This window comes from Thunnus albacares, chromosome 20 (assembly GCF_914725855.1).
Source record: "Thunnus albacares chromosome 20, fThuAlb1.1, whole genome shotgun sequence".
Taxonomy (NCBI): domain Eukaryota; kingdom Metazoa; phylum Chordata; class Actinopteri; order Scombriformes; family Scombridae; genus Thunnus; species Thunnus albacares.
In genome coordinates this window covers 22,394,392-22,411,767 of record NC_058125.1, presented here as the reverse complement: position 1 = coordinate 22,411,767, position 17,376 = coordinate 22,394,392, and the positions used below count along the sequence as shown (strand labels likewise).

The window sequence follows — 17,376 nt, the reverse complement described above, 5'->3', positions numbered from 1 at the left end:
GTAAATTGTTCACTATTTTATTATTTTTATGTAACTTTAATGTTTTATAGTAGGGCGCTCTTTTTCTATTGTTTTAAATACTCTATTTTACTATTATGCGAGGCACTTAGCATTTACGAGAAGTGCTGTACAAATAACGATATTAATATTTATATGAAAATAATTTGTAAATAGTACAATTTTAAAATAAAAAATTAAGAGCTTCATAATATTAAGTACGTCTATATTTACTGAATAATATATATAGACATTTAAAAACTGCAATGCGCTCTTGATTAGGATTGCTTTAGAGCAAAAGTTACGTGTGTGTTTGTTGCCTGCAGTCTTGAATGTTTATCGTGATGAGCATGTTTTTTTTCATGTTTATTTTTAAGTTTAAAAGTTTTCAGTAAACTGTTGAAACAGAGAATATAGATGATAGTTTTATTGAAGCACCCGTCAACTGTAAATCCAGCAAATAGACGGAGCCGTACAGCCCGCTCCGTGCGCACCTTATTAAATCCGGTAAAAGTGAAACTGAGTGGCGTTTTTTTTTCTCAGGTAAACCGTTAATTACATGTATGGGATCCCGAAAAAAACATTTTGACTATACTAATACTGCTGGATAACAGTTAAAAATATAACATTTTGGCTTTTTCTCAGAGGGCTAGCTAGGGGACCGAAACAATGAGTAACGTACGAAGTGGTGACGTCACAAATGGGTCAACGGTTGGTCAGTGTGCCACGAGACTTTCTGATTCATTTTGACACGTTGTATTTCAACGGAAGTCGGTTAGTGTGTTTTAACAGCTGGCTTGACTGGTTTCTTTCCGGTAAACATGGCATACGTCGATAAGAGCGAACCAGGCGGAGGCGGAGCTTTAACGGAAGAGCTGCTCCCAATGACTTACGGTGGAGTAACTTTGCAGTTAACGGTAGATGAGCGGCGGTGGTGCCCCGAGCAGGACGCATCATCATGGGAGCTAACGTGTTCTCACTGTGGCTGGCGATGGGTACGTTTAACTTTTCTGTATTAATATTACTTTTATTGAGCGAATATTTATTAATTTCTGACATTTTCTTGGTTGGATGCAACAACAAGTTCAGTAGAAAAGTATGTTGGACAGAAAGAAACATGGATAAAACGTTATTGATGTTCACTCATTATAAAGACATAAACTGTATCTGTGGGTGTTAAACTCTGCATAAAAAAAATATTTTTTGCATGTCAACACTTAAACTATAATATATAATTAATCAGGAAGTGGCAATGACTTTCTGTCTGTAACATGCAGGTTAAAGCCTCGTTAATTTAGACTTTATCCACATATTGTTTAAGTTAAATGTGTTTAATACGAACATCTGTGTGTTGTTTGTAGTTTGCCTCGTGCACAGCTCTGGGATGTTGTCCCACGTGCAGCGGTATGAGGTGGTCACCCCTGAGAGACTGCAGGGGAGACACAAGAGGAGCCCGCGAGACAATCAGGTGACCCCACCTCACCTGTTCATCACACTGTCACACTACATCAATACACAACACACACACTCTGCATAAAATACTACATTTATTATTTAAATGTTTGAATGTGCATAACTTATTCAAGTGTTGCTGTTCTGCAGTTTTTAGGTACTTTTTAAAAAATATTTTTTGTTTTACCTTTTTATTTTTATTCATTCTTTATGTCATTAAATTTGTTTTATTGATACTTCTGCTTCACTATATTTCAGTGAGAAATACTGAAACTCTTACTCTCCATTACTGCTCTCTGACAGTAGCAGAAGTAACCAGTTTCTATAGCCAGACCAGTATAGATATTGGAGAAGTTAGGACAGTTTAAAAATCCATTAATGATATCTATCGGCCACTTAACATTTAACATAAACAAATTTTGATTGGATTCCTTAAATTTGTGTTTTTAAAGAATTGTGACTAAGGTATGTTCTGAGTAGGACATTTTATAGTTGAAAAAACAACAACTGTGTAATTGTGACATTACATTATACTTTGTCCATTTCTGCAATTAATGAATTATTATTTACAATTAATAATATTAATAATTAATTAATAATATAATTAATATAATATTATAATATTATATTACAATTATTTTCATTATTGCCAAAACCCAAGGTGACGTCCTCAAATGTCTTGTTTTGTCCCAACCAACAAAGATATTCAGTTTATTATCACAGAAGACTAAAGAAACCAGAGAATATTCACATTTGAGAAGCTGGAACAAGACAAATTTGACATTGATTATCAAAATGAATCAACTAATTGTTGTAGCTTTAATCTGCAATAAACCAGTATTATCAGATAAATTGGCCTTGCTCTACTTGTTACTTTGCAGATAAAGATTTTAGATCTAAAACATATCATTATCATCAGCATTTCATGCATTTTTATAGATTAATACACCCATCAGTATATAAATTAATTAAAATTAGCTCCATCTTGACCAGCTACACCTTTAAAATGTTTCTTACATATTCATGCATCAGTAATTATAATCCAACAATATACAGTATGTGCAGTATGATGATATAACATGACAAAAAGGGGATATTCTTTATAGAGTACTCTTACTTTTGATACTTAAAATGCATTTAAAATGATAATACTTTGGTGTTTTTGTAAAGGATGATGTGTTAATCATCAATGGCTGTCATGTGAATTTTCTGCAGCTTTATCCTGATAAGGTGCAGTACAAGTTGGCCATTGAAGGAACGAACCACACAATTAATTTGGAAAAAAACAGGTAAACACGTTTTTTTGTTTTTTTTAACACTGTCATTTTTTCACAAAGATTTACAGTATTTTGATATTTAAATATATGAAAAAGATTTTATAGATTTTTCCATCATTGTTTCATAGGAATCTTATCGGGAGAGGCTACACAGAAACACATTACTCAGACGATGGAAAACGAGTGACGACATCACCAGACCAGGTGAGATTTAACCATAAAAATACCAAATTCTATTCGTCAGCTGCTGCCCAGAACTATTCTCAGACATAAAATATAACAATAAAGAAAAAGAAAACCACATGTTAGATTGTTTAGACAGGATTTGACTCAGTTCTGGTCATTTTTGAGTCATTCCTCTGAAGGGATTATTCATTGTGTTTCTTGTGAATATAAATGTTCTCTGATGCACCAACAGTCCGGATATTTGTGAATATGAATCTTTAAAATATGATTCAGAAATTAAACTTATCTCCACATCTGTAATTCGTTGTAGTTTCAATGCATCTGTATGGATTCTTATTATTATGGTTCTCTGTATTAACTGAAATACGATCTGTGGTGAATGCTCGATTTATCCTTTACACAGGAACTAATTTCTATATTTAATGTTGGGAACATTTAAGTTAGAAAAAAACAAAATAATAATACAAAAGATTTTGTGTCATAAATACTAATATTTTATCTGTATACTTGAGTATTTTATAAGTTTATTACTTATAAAAGTTCTTGTTTCATTTTATCAGTGTGGAGTTGAACTAAACCAAACATGATAAAAATCTCACATTCCTAACCTGTGATTCATAACTTCATGGACATTAAAAACAAAGAAAGTCTTTGTGAATAATGTCTATAAGTAAAATGTGACGTACCAACCAGCATGTGTCCTCACATTAACTAATTTAAGGACGTACTGTGTTTCCGTCCAGGAGCATTGCTATTATCATGGCCATATTGAAGGCGTGACAGATTCTTCGGTCAGTGTGGGGCTTTGTTCAGGCATTAGGTAAGTACTTCAGGGTATATTTACAGTTTGTAATATCCTGCTTACATTATCTGCAGTGAAAGTTTCTTTAATACTTGTGAAATGAGTTTCTTCATGTTATTTGGTAATCAGTTCTAGTTTTTCATGCTGGTTTTTAAACATAAGTGTTTATAGATCAATGTGAATATACTAGACAACATAATTTCTATTTGTCTGGTCACATTTTGGCTAAATTTGACCTCAGAATATCCACAAATGAAACATTTTTCTTGTTGTTCTTCTGTGTTTGTAGTGGTTTTGTGAGAGCCCGGCAGCAGGTTTACCTGATAGAGCCTCTGGGACAGTCTGTGGACGGTGATCATGCCGTTTACAGACAGGAGCACCTTAAGATCAGTGGCAACCCCAGCTGTGGCTCCAACACCACCACGCTGTACGACCAGGACCAGGACCAGGCCCCCCGGCTCGCTGGCCTCTTCAGGTCCAGACCATGGGTAGGTTTATCTCATTCAGCCAGGAGATTAATGAAGTTTAAATCTCCTCCAGACATGTTTTCAGACGTATAAAAATACTCTGCTGCTTGGAATAATATCATGTCTGACGTGGGTTTCCTACAAAAAAAGCTCAATTACATAGTTTTAGTTCTTAAAATTACATCTCTCATGAGAAATCCAGAATCTATGATTATGCAAATATTGTTCATTTCTAAAGTTGAACTGCTGGATGCAAGACGTCTCTTCCTTCACTGTAAAGTTCATTCTCAGTAACAGTAACACCAACTAAAAATGCTTGAAATCACGGATAATAAAGTGATTCACATTTGCTTGATGCATATGTTATGTTCAGGCGTATTTATGGATGTATCATCTCATTCTAAGCCATAAGAGCATTAGTGAGGTCCAACCTAAGGTGTTGGATGGGGTTGAAGTCAGGTCTCTGCACAGGCCAGTCAAGTTCCTCCAAACCAAACTGGGAAAAACATTTATTTATGGAGCAGTTGAAAATGAAAGGGTCCCTGAACTGTTGCTGAAAGCACACTATTGTCTAAAATGTAATTTTATGCTGCAGCATTAAAATTTCCTTCAACCGCAACTAAGGAGCTAGGTTTGGGGCGATATAACTATATATATCCCATAAGATTTGTTGCCATACTGTGTATACTGTGATCATTCAATATCTCTGGGTGTTTTAGGCCTTTGTGGTCAATGTTTCAAATCAATGACCAGCATTGTTGGACCAGACAGGGATGCCTTCTTTCCACTTTGTTTGTTCTGGCCCTTGAACCTTTGGCTATTGCTATAAGAGAAAATGAAAACATACATAGTGCCACTATAGTTTCTTACTCAGCCACAATCATCAATCAACAGACTCTTGAGTATTAGAGAGTGTTTCTCTTCTTTTTCGGGCTCAAAATGAGAGGCCCTTCTTCTTTCTGAGCAGTCAACGAAGCCGGATTTGAGCGACCTCAATAGCAAGTTCTCACAAAATGTCCTCACTTATCTTGGCATTATATTTCCTCCTGATCTGGATAAAATAACAAAAGTATTGAAAAACATGTTTGAAAGCTTGAAAGGTCTCAACCTCTCCCTTTGGGACAAATATCTGCCATAAAAATGACGGCCATCCCGAATTATTCTATGTGTTAAATATGTTGCCAGTTCCATTGCCTGATAATCTAACAATCAAGTTAACAAACTCATAACTAATTTTATATGGAACAAGAGAAAAGTGCGTTTTAGGCTTACAACTCTGCAAAAGACAAAGGAGGGTTTAACTTGCCCAATCTTCAGTTGTATCACTGGACTTTCGCTATAAACGCATTTTTAGTTAGATCTAGTCAACCTAAACCATCTTGAATCAATATTGAACAGCAATCTGTCACATCCAATCAGTTAAAACATTACCCTTTTATCAAACATCGCAGTAGATCAGCATCATTTTATGGTTAATATTGGATTTATACATGATGTTTGCATTAGTGTGGTGAAGTACTTTGAGTTATCCGTTATTTAAACGTAATTTGCTGGATTAGCCAAAAGCAGATATTCTCATATTTCAATCGATTTGTCCAGAAAATGTATTATATCAGGATAGATAACAGTCCCAACCATTTATCAGCCTCAGGGGTATCCACATACTTTTGGCCATATAGTGATTAGACAACGGGTGTGTCAGTATGAATACATGCATACATTATGTGTATATGCAGTTTTAAAATGTAGCAGTATATTTGCAATATGGATTTATTTATTTTATATTATTTATGTATATTTTTATACTTATTTTTTATGTATGACCAGGAAAGTGTTCCTATTCTTTACATTGCCTCTCCTTGTTGCCTTTAAAATGTCCTATGTGTTAGAGCAAATTTAACACTAACAGTTTTAAACTATTGTTTTAGAATAGAATCATTAATATAAATGTATATAGAAAAATAAAAAGAAAGACAAGTACTGAGCGACTGAGATAATAGATGCATTATGAAAACATGTCAAAGGTCACAGTCTGAACTTTTTGTACTTTTTAAAAAATACAGACAAAAATAAGAATATCAGTATAAAGATTGTATTTCTTTGTGTCCTTTCAGAAAACTAAACCCATCACAGAGCCGCAGCGGTTTGTCGAGCTGTATGTGGTGGTCGACAACACCGAGGTAAATATCACTTTAATTCCTTTACAGCTTTCATTCCATTGCTTAATAAATCTGATCACATGTTTGTCTTTTCTCTTCCTCCAGTATAAACGATATGGAAGTGAGACTAAATCCCGCATTCTTGAAGTTATAAATCATGTTGACAAGGTAGGTTTTTTATCAGTTGGAGCTCAGCTGTTCCTCTGGTTCTGTGCCATCGTTGCTCTTAGCCGACGGCATCCAAGTTTATTCATTTCTGAAAAACACGTCCTCCTCCTCCTCCTCTGCCTGCAGTTGTATCGACCTCTGAACATTCGCGTCATGCTGGTGGGCTTGGAGATCTGGTCATACAGAGACTACATCGATGTTGACATTAATTCAGAGACTGCCCTGGACAATTTCCTCATTTGGCGCCAGGCTGATCTGCTGCAGAGGACGAAGCATGACAACGCCCAGTTTGTGACGTAAGGATCAGTTACAGATATCTGTACGAGTAATGAAACACAGTTACGCCACCAGTTTGACCTAATGTTCAACTTTTGTCTTCAACAGTGGCAAAGATTTTTTCGGGGATACAGTTGGATTGGCAAATAAATTCGCCATGTGTACCGAAAACTCAGGGGGAGTCAATCAGGTGTGATTAATGACCTCTAATTTATATTCATCCTTAAAACAACAAGAGATTAAAGGATTTTTTTTGGATACATTCTGCTGAATTTCAACTAATTGTTCTGTATTTCTCCACCAGGATCACCATAGCAACCCAATTGGCCTCGCCTCCACCATTGCTCATGAGATGGGACATAATTTTGGCTTGTCCCATGACTCTGCAGGCTGCATGTGTGGTCCATTGTACAGCAGTGGGAACTGTGTAATGGCAGACAAGCTCAGGTGAGAAAGTTACTACAATATAAACACAACTCTGGTTTATCTCACTGTCACTGGGAAAGTGTATTTATTTTGATTTTTTTTTGTGTGTTGTATGTTTGGAAGGATCATATTTCAGCTAAAACATTATGAACATTCAGCTTGTACATAGAATATAGGACCAAAAGTATGTCTTTGGTGTGGATTTATTAGTTCCAATGAAGAGCAATCTTAAAGTCTGGTCCATAAAAAAATGGTTTTCCAAGTTTGGTCTAAAAGAACTTGACTGCACAGAGCCCTGACCTCAAACCCATCCAACCCTTTTGGGAACTGGAACACCTGATTATGAGCCAGATCTTATAACCTAACATCAGTGGCTGACCACTCTGCTCTTGTGGCTGAATGAGAGAAAATCCCTGCAGCCAGGTTCCAACATCTGGTGGAAAAACTGTTATAGCAGCAGATTAATACTCATGATTTTTGCAATGACATGTTCAACAATCACATATGGCTGTAAAGTTCAGGTGTCCTCATACTTTTTGTTATATAGTATATAGGTTAGGTTGGTTCTTTTAGCTCACTATCTTAGGTGTTTAATATTTTGCGAATCTCTTTGCTCCTCTTTAGGATAGGAAGTCTCGCGTTCCCAGAGCTTTTCAGCGACTGCAGTGTGGGGCAGCTCGCTGAATTTTTGGAGCGAGCTCGGCCCGGCTGTCTGCTGAAACCCACCTCTAATACTAAGATTATTGCTGTGGGGCCTCTCTGTGGCAACGCCATGCTCGACCCTGGAGAAGAGTGTGACTGTGGCACCGTGGAGGTAAAACTTCTTTTTTTTGCAGATTAGTCAGTTTTTGGACTCTGGAAAATTTAAATATATCCTCTGGTTAAGGAAGATACCACTTTGGCTGTATGTTGGGTGTTTCCATTTAGCGGACTGGTGTGGTTTCCTGTAAGTGAGGCTACAGCTAATATGAGGGAAGGTAATCCCAAACTGGAGTTTAGCCTGTAAAACTTAATATTTTAATAGTTTTCCTATGTGCTCACATCTTATCAGAGAGAAAATTCTTGGCAGAGATGCAGCATGTGTGGGAGATATTAGAGAGTCTGTTCTTGTTCAAGGTGTAACTTGATGCACAAACACAACTGAAAATGTTTTTTTTTTCTCTTTCTAGGAATGCAGGAACTCTTGTTGTGATGCCTCAACTTGCCGTCTGACTGAAGGATCCCAGTGTGCTCATGGACAATGCTGTGACAACTGTCAGGTACTGTAGCTTCTATTACTCTGCTGCCTTTAATGCAGCTTTTAAAGGAGCTTTATCAGCCACAAATCCAGAATAAACATTGACCAGACTGTTGAGTTTCACTGTCAGTGGACGTAGCGTGCCAGCTCCATAAAGGCCAATCATACAGACACACCCTGCTGCCAGCTCATAACTGTGGGCATTAAAATAGCGACAGGAGGTTTGGATCAAATTGAACAACAGTAGTTCAAGGGTGGGAGAGGGTGATATCCTGCTGTTTTCCTGAACTGTTGCTCACCACATCCTTCCTCAAATGACAGTTTCAAGGACCGGAAGAGGTGGTCATGAAATATAACATAAATATGCCAGCTCATTGTAAACACAGTTGACTCAACATTATATACTGAATCACCTGAAATATGCTCTAACCCACAGTTCAAGCAGGCTGGAAGTGTGTGCAGGAAGTCAGCCAGTGACTGTGACCTGCCTGAATACTGCACCGGAGTGTCAGGGTATTGTCCTGAAGATAGCTTTGAGATGAACGGTAAACCCTGCTACGACCAGGAACAGGGCTACTGCTACAACGGCCAATGTCCCACACATCAGCAGCACTGCTGGAGGCTGTTCGGACCAGGTACGGTCAACAACGCTGCCGTCGGAACAGTTATCTAAGTAAAAAACAAAGTCACTGCTTGCACAAGTTTTCATTTTCTCTTGAATAGTTGGTCTGAGCCTCAAGGAGCTTTAGATATTCATCTATTTCCAGTAGTTTCACTAAATCTCAGTATCACATGGTGGAAATGGACCGTTCCAAGAAAGATTGTCTGATACACATTTACAAGTGGCCAAACTTATTACAGAGGAGACTACAGAGAATGAATAGCATGGTCACATAAAATCTCTGCATCTACAAAAGAAATCATTTTGAAGACTCATTTTGACCTTCTCTATAAATAATAACATCCTAACATCATGGCTGCACTGCTCAATCAAATGGAAATATTCTACATGTCTTAAGCATTATTTTATACGCCTCTCCCCTGAAATTCAGTCTGACACATTTGGTTCTTTGGAAACTTTGGGACCTCCAGTGGAGTTTTGTGGGTTTGAGTAATGTTTGGCTGCACAGCATGAGTTTGTAATGACAGCAGTGTTCATATGGAAGTCCATTCATGCCAAGAAGAGAATAAAATATGTTGAGAGTAAAGGGGAACTCCACAGATTTTCCACATCAGCGTGACTTCCGCACTGCGGGTTTAACTTACTATTTCATAATTTAGACTTGAAATGTTGACTTACTATCTCATAATTATGATTTTAAACATCAAAATTTTGACTTTGTATCTAATAATTTTGACTTAGCATTGGTAATTTCCTAACATCCTTCATCTTTTTTTATTTTTTGACAGAAATGGGTGTCTATAGTTTTAAGAGGTTAACTATGAATTCCTTCTTGTCTTAGGCACCAGAGTTGGAACAGACATGTGTTTTGACTTGAACAGACGGGGCGAAGAAGGTGCTAACTGTGGGAGCAGCAAATTCGGCTACACCAAATGTACTCAACAGTACGTATCATCAACATTTTCACTGAACTCGGTTTCTATACAGATGTTGTCACAAAATGCTCCTGAATGATACAGACCTGAAAAGGCACAAAATAGCACATGAAGAAGTTAAGATTTAGCGATGATGAAATATGCGAATGGAATGGATATACGTATATTTTATATTTTTGCAGCTTCTTGATCAATTTGTTGATATTTCTCTCTTGTAGGAATCTTAAGTGTGGATCTATATTTTGTGAAGGAGGGGGCGAGTCCATCACAGGTAAAAGAGCAGCCTACAATATGTTCGGCTTAGAGTGTAAACTAGCTGTGGATGACGACAAGACCAGGAAAATGGACATGGTCCCTCAAGGAAGCAGATGTGGACACAACCAGGTAAACCTTTCAGCCAAGAGACACGTTATGTATTTTTTAAAATTATGTTGGATGTGAATTAAGTATAGTATTTGTGCACAGGTTTGCCTCAACAACAAATGTATGGATGTATCAGTTTACGGGAAAAAGGAGGATTGTGCAAAGAAATGCAACAACAACGGGGTGAGTGAAATATTTGAGGGTTTGAAATTAGTTGTAGCTGTTTTCAGTTTGACTCTTCTGGAGTGACATGCGAGTCCAAGTCCTTGACTCAAGTCTAAATTAATTTTATTGCATTTTATTTTTAGGTGTGTAATCACAAGAATGAGTGCCACTGCAATCCTGGCTGGGCTCCACCTTACTGCGACATCCAGTACGCAGATTTACCTCAAGGTACACAACACTTCACTGGACTGGATTTTAAGACAGTAGATGTGTGCAAATTCCAACTTTTTCAACAGGATTAGTTGCTTAATACAAAATCATATATCAATTTAAACTGACGGTTGGCTCTTAGTGGGTGATGCAGACAAAAACAGGTCACACCTGGTTGTTGAATCACTCTTCCAGTAAGAAACATGAATGATTCATTATGAGTGATCTCCTATTTCTGCCAGCATTAACTTAATCCTCTGTTCCTGATATACCTTCAGTTTCACCTCCCTTAAAAGACTTTAACAGTCTTGATTAAGTTAGGCTAAACATTGTGCATCAAATCATTAAACAATAGCATTTAAGTAGTTGCCTTTCAATTCCTTCAAAAAATTAGATATGTTTTGCAGGAGGACGTGATTACTACAATAGTAAAATTAAGGGACAATTTACTCACAAAACCTTTTGTGCAACAATTTAGTTTTCACAGTGAACAATTAAAACCACAAACAAAGGGGAAGAAGAGATATTTGAACACAGAGAAGATCGAAATTGTGAAATACTTCAGCACAGAGATACAGAAGTAAATGAAAAAAGTACATCTCTGCCAAATTATTGTGAAAGATGATGATGAGCAAAGCGACAATTTACGACTACTCTGACACATAACTGCCACTTTTCTTCCCGGTTGTTTGTGTTTTTAGCTATTTTCTGTGAGTTCTTAATAGTTTCATAATCATGTGGTGAGGACAAATGAACACTAACACACATATAAGCCACAATTGATTAATCTCACGATTGTATTTCATTGGCTGCTTTAGCCAGTAAATAATAACAGATGAGAATTAAGAAATTACTTGCTTATCTGTACATCTGGTAGACAGTGTAGATATGTGTGTTTTCCTGTGTAGAGCTACATACAATATATAATGTAAACAGTGCATAAACAAAGGGTTTAGAACAATGGAAGCAGATCTGTGAGGCTGTACTGAGGCACCACGGATGTATTAAGAGAGTTTGATAAAGTGCCGTCACTCAGCCTTGCTGCCAGTTTCCCACGGTGGTCACTTGTGGTATTGCAACGAAAAAAGGTCAATTATTACTCTTTGTTTATGAATCTTTAATCCATGAAGTTTTTCTGTTTATGAAACTTTCCCAGACCCTTGAAAAGCAATTTTAAAGTTTGTGACATCATCCCAGTGTAAAGTCTATGGGCCGAGCGGGAGAAACATTACTGCACGTATACAGTGGGCGACGCACAACTCGGAAGCTAGAAAACTTTTTTGGCTAATGCACCAGGCGAGCAATATTTATTGAAGTGAATAGGCGGCATCTTTACGTCCAGTATCCAGTTCCTGTAATAAATCCATGTGAGACACAACTGTGTGCTAATGTCAGCATGCTAACATGTTGATGTTTGGCAAGTATAATGTTCGTCATGTTCACCATCTTATCTTAGCATATTAGCATGCTAACATATGCTAATTAGCACTAAACACAAAGTGCAGCTGAGGCCGATGGAAATGTCATTAGTTTTAAAGATATTCAGTCATAAACTAAAGTATTGGACAAACTGAAATTTTTACCTGATGGTGGCGCTAGATGAAAAGTCAGATATCAACAAAAAGATTATATTTCATACTCAGATGAACCAAGAATGTCTTGGCAAAATTTAATGAGAATCCGTCCTCTAGTTGTTGAGATATTTTAGTCCCAAATGGTGGATTGAATGACCGACACTGTGATCCCTGCAGACCCGCCGCTAGCTACACTAAAAACAACTGGCTTACTATTGATTTGGAACTCAGTGTAGATACATGTGTTTTTCTCTCATAAAGTTTAATTTTAAAAGCTACACACATTATGTAGTATGTCATAAATCATTTAACAGTGAATAAAAAAAGACTGTAACAACAGATTCAGTGTATTTTACAGTGCTGTTATAACTGTTATTTCTGTATCTGTGCCTGCAGGTCAGTATGGGATAATAGCTGGTGTGTGTGCAGCTCTGTCCATCGTTATGGTGATCGGCTTAGTGATTGTAGGGCTGATGTGCTGTAAAAAGGACAACATGGACAACTACACCTCCAAAAGGTACTTTTCCCTTGGATTCATTCTTCTGTGTCTGATTTATGACACAAATCTGTTTCTTGGTTTTAAGTCTCTCCAACTGAATGAATGTCACATTCACAGGAAAGTGCATTCAGCTCCAGGCAAGTTGAACCCGATGTTCCAGGAATCAAATGTTAAAGAAAGACCTCAGATCAGCCAGCCCACTTTGATGGAATCAACAGCGAAACAAGTCTGCGCTCCGCTGATTACTCCGAGCAGACAAGCTCCACAGGTACAGAGCGGCGATACAATATGAATTAATCATGCAAATCAGTTTGAAGCATTTGAAGAAAAGCATTCACACTGTGATTTTCTTTCCTTCCAGCCACCAAAGAAATTATCTTCATTGTCGTCCACTTCGCAAACTGAGCCGGTAAGCTTTAAAAACAAACTCTTGCTATGTGATCTAATGCATAATGCAAACTGAGGATCACATTCAGAGCTGGCGAATTAAGTCAGCTGCTTAGATAAGAGATAAATTAAATAATACATAAAGACAGTTATCTGCATTCAGACTTGTGGTTGCAAGTGCTTAAAGGAGTTTTACTTATTGTCAACAAATCCCATGAAAAGAAGACATTAATCTATAAAAAAATAAGTCACAAACATATCTTTTATTTTTTTAAAAAGGCTAATTTCCTAAAACAGCTGAGCATTACTCATACAGGAGGAAATCATTTTGTGCATTTTTTGGGGACTATTTTCAGCTGCAGATTAACACACATTTGATGCTCTAGTGAGTATGTCCGGCAGCAGGACAGTGAGTGTGTGTGTGTGTATGTGTGTGTGTGTGTGTGTGTGTGTGTGTGGGACTGAGTCAAAATAAACAACAGTGTGTGTTCATGGTGATGAAAGAACATGTCGCCCAGTGCAACAGTGAGGTTCACCGATGTCTTTTTAATAACAACAAACAATAAATACTATTATACACAGAGGAGTAAGAGATAAACTAACAATACGTGTCAGTTGGATCAAGTCATCGCTGGTTTTGGTCTTTTAAGGGATTTGTTGACAATAAGAAAAATATGGAATAACATCAGACTTGCCCTTTAAACTGAAAATCAGAGAATGCATATAAACATCTATTAATAGCCTGTAATGTACTGAGACTGATTTCAAATAATTGTGAAAACTGGGTCAAAATCATGGTTATTTGAACACTCGCCACTTAACTAACATGGAAATATGTGTGTGGGCGTGTACAAGCCAGCTTATCTGGACATATCTGTGACATTCACGAATCAAATGTATGAAATATGACTATAAAAGTAGTGAAGCAATGAAATCTGAATACCAGAAATAGACCGTGAGCGTGTGTGTGTTTGTGTGTTTAAAGTGAAAAATCAAATACAAATGTCTCAGTGATTTTTTTTTCCTCCTTTGTTCTTTTATACTACAGACAAAACCTCTACCTCCATCCAAACCTTTACCTCCTCTGTCGCCTAAGATGCAGGTGAGTCATGCCAAATACCTTCAACTGGTCTCACTGGTCTCTCTTTGTAAATCATTTGTACACTTCAACAAGAGAGGAAGTTCAATAGTGCTGAAAAGATTAACTGATTCATCCGTTGACAGAAAATGAATTGACAACAATTTGGATAATTATTTAAAGGGGACATTTCATGCTTTTTTGTGATTTTCTGTCATTTATATATATATACTGTTACAATGTTGGATGTTAAAAATGTTCCAAAACTTGAGGTGAATGTATGTAAAAATTATCCCTGAAAGTCAAAAGCCAGGGCGTCAACCTGCTGAACGCTTTGTTTGCAATGGTTTTTTTTACTTTTCCGACAAGATGACAGCTCATCGTTCATGTTTTCCACTCGTATACTTCAAACCTGATTCATGCTCAAACATGTACAGATGTTTTTGAGAAGTTTCCATTTCAAGTAAATTACGAGAAAAAGGAGGGAAATCCTGCTACTATAGTTTGTTCATGTAGCCTCTGGCGAAAGCTTCCAGAGGCTGACCAATCAGAGGAGAGTGGGCTCATGGGGAGGAGGGACTTAAAGAGACATTTGAGCTCATTGACTTTTTTTTGACATTTTGACAAAACTAACCTTTAATGACTGATTTAGACTATTGTAACCTATAATTATATTTTGTCAACACTCCACTAGACATCTAAACTCTTTATGACCTACTGAGTCAGTCTCTTTACAGCTAAAGTGCCTGTTACGATTTGAAGCATGTTGCGGTTTATCGGAGCTCGCTGCGACGCGTTCGCTCACATAAATACATGCATCATTCCAGCTCAGATGCTTTGTAGGTTTTATTTAACTTCCACGTGATAAACAACTATTTAAGGTCAAATATATAGTGTTATAGTTAAAATCAGAAGGTAAAAAACACTCAACAGCTGCAGGAGTTAATACATTAATAAAGAAATTAAATTGAGTTATGCAGAATCATTTAGATTTACTGCATATAAAAGAGACATACAATGTGTTGTTCTTTATCTGTTTCCCACATCTTCAGATTGATTTCTTTACTGTTGTATCATGTGGATTCGCCCCTAGAGATCAATAAAATCTTATCTGGAAGATTCAGCCAATTTCTGTCATGGGTTAGACTCTCATTCTGGTTTTGGGATCAAGTAAAAGTCCAGCAAAAATAACAATAAAAACAGTTTTAGGTGCTGATGTAGCAACAACACATTAATAAATCTGTCATCTAAAATCTTCTCTTGTTTTTCTTTTCAGTGTCTGGCAGCCAAACCGAGTCCTCCTCCCGTGCCTCCGGTCAAACCCAGTCCTCCCTCAGCCGCCCGAATCCACCGTGTCATGAAACCATGTAGTCCTCCTCTGCCCCCATCGAAGCCACAAGCTCACAGACTCACATGAAATTCTCATTAAAGGAATCAAGTTTTACCAAAGTAGCCTCAACATGTGGTCATAGATACGTATAGATTCCCTATTTTTGGGATCAGAGGGGTGAGTCACGGGAGCCAAAGAGTTTGGAAAAAGTTCACTCTTTGTCTTCAGAAGCCTTTAAAGATGTCGTGCGTGACCGAGGCTTCACCGACTGAGAATGTCTTTGATGACTAAAAACCAACAGCCACACAGCTGCTGTGGAAAAGTGATTTTTTTGGGGGGGGGGGGAACTTGTAATTATCTGCTGTTGCAGTTCTTATTGTTGTGTGTTGGTGAAAGTTCTTCCTGCTAAACTTCCTTTTTAATGAGTTTTCTATTAAGTTGTCTCACTGCACTTTCTGGAGCAAAATGTTGCTCACATGAAAATGTACTTTTTAAAATATTTATTTAATGTTTGTTAACTGTTTCCAAAGCCAGTTTGTGCCTTCGTAAAGGTCCATTTTGTATGACTTTGCACTCTACTTGAAAACTAATGAATGGTACATACGGTGTGGGAGTTCTGGTGACCTGTATATGTTTCTGTGGTTCAGCTTGAAACCTTTACATGCTCCTTTGTTTTCAGTCTCAAGGAGGGAGTGTGACAGAGCCTCGAGGAGCAATTACTTACTTGTGTTTTTTTACTGCACTGATAATTTTTCTAGAGCAACAGTCACTGAGTTTAAAGCCTGTAAGTTAAAGTTAGCCGTTCACCACTAATTGGTCCTAAAACGATGATCTCAATCCTTCTTTCTAATGTGTCACATATGATTGATTGAATGTAAAACGTTTCTCATGAGAGAAAGCCTTTTATTGCAAGAAATAAAGTGCACTTAATTGCAAAAATATGATGATCTTGTGGCATCAGCTGATTACACAATTTATCAACGTGAAGCAAAACATGACAGAACTTTTGTTTTCCCTTTTTGTGTGGATTGCGCAACAATTACAAGCTGCTTGTGTCGACGTCTCCGTGTTGTTTTCGTCTTTCCTTGTGTATGAACTTACTGAGAAGTGATCTATTGTTCTTCCCAGCTAACTGTGTCTGCATCAGTTAACACTTAATCCATATTTATTGGTCTCTAGTGAGATGAGAGAGGAAGAAGTGATGAGTCAGAGCTCTGCGGCCCGGGCTCTGACTCCCAGTGTGAGCTCCCATCATCTGGGTTTCCTGCTCAGGCTTCTCTAATAGTAGGATACCAATAATAGTAATAATAATAATTACTGAACTTATATATATATAGCACTTTTCCAAACTGTGCTTAACAGTAAAAAAAAAAAACAGAGTAGAAGGTTAAAATACTAAAACTTTAGATAAAAGAAGTTTTTAAAAGCAAAAACACAGGATGAAACAATAAAACTGTGAGGGGAAAAGAAAAAAAAACTAATATATAAAAATATAATTAGGTGTCTGGTCATACAAAGCCTTACAAGTTGTCAGCAAAATCTAAAAAATCAAATGTAAAACTCACAAAAAAACTGAAACTGCAGCATTTTAGACAAACTGATGATGCAAAATCGACTAAAAAGAAAAATACTGTTGAGTTTTGTTCTGTTTCCAGTTTAACAGACTCGATGTTTTCATGGGAACCAACAAAAAACATTTCAAGTGAATTAGTGATTAGAGCCCGATTGATAAACCACTCGCTAATATTAGTTTATCGCAGTTCTAT

General features: G+C 37.1%; 1 protein-coding gene across 2 annotated transcripts; it reads left to right on the top strand.

Moving 5' to 3' along the window:
• Positions 1–225: 225 nt before the first annotated feature.
• Positions 226–16,551, top strand: LOC122971632 (zinc metalloproteinase-disintegrin-like MTP4). 2 transcript variants are annotated; one of them, XM_044338366.1, is made up of 23 exons: positions 230–992; positions 1,359–1,465; positions 2,665–2,738; positions 2,855–2,930; positions 3,656–3,732; positions 4,004–4,202; positions 6,296–6,361; positions 6,446–6,508; positions 6,635–6,804; positions 6,893–6,974; positions 7,089–7,231; positions 7,835–8,024; positions 8,380–8,469; positions 8,884–9,082; positions 9,911–10,013; positions 10,223–10,388; positions 10,470–10,550; positions 10,676–10,760; positions 12,713–12,833; positions 12,933–13,083; positions 13,177–13,224; positions 14,251–14,304; positions 15,557–16,551. In XM_044338366.1, exons 1-23 carry the CDS (start codon positions 956–958, stop codon positions 15,695–15,697), a joined length of 2,523 nt encoding a protein of 840 aa, XP_044194301.1. In that variant the 5' UTR covers positions 230–955; the 3' UTR covers positions 15,698–16,551. The 2 variants fall into 2 exon arrangements, with proteins under 2 accessions (XP_044194300.1, XP_044194301.1); XM_044338365.1 differs by having other exon boundaries at positions 226–992; positions 12,713–13,083.
• Positions 16,552–17,376: the final 825 nt, after the last annotated feature.

Excerpts from the sequence above, each read along its gene's own strand:
- LOC122971632 (XM_044338365.1), top strand. The coding sequence starts at position 956 with ATGGGAGCTAACGTGTTCTCACTGTGGCTGGCGATGG. Across the intron at positions 2,931-3,655 it reads TGACGACATCACCAGACCAG|GAGCATTGCTATTATCATGG; the intron begins GTGAGATTTAAC and ends GTTTCCGTCCAG. Across the intron at positions 6,362-6,445 it reads TGGTGGTCGACAACACCGAG|TATAAACGATATGGAAGTGA; the intron begins GTAAATATCACT and ends CTCTTCCTCCAG.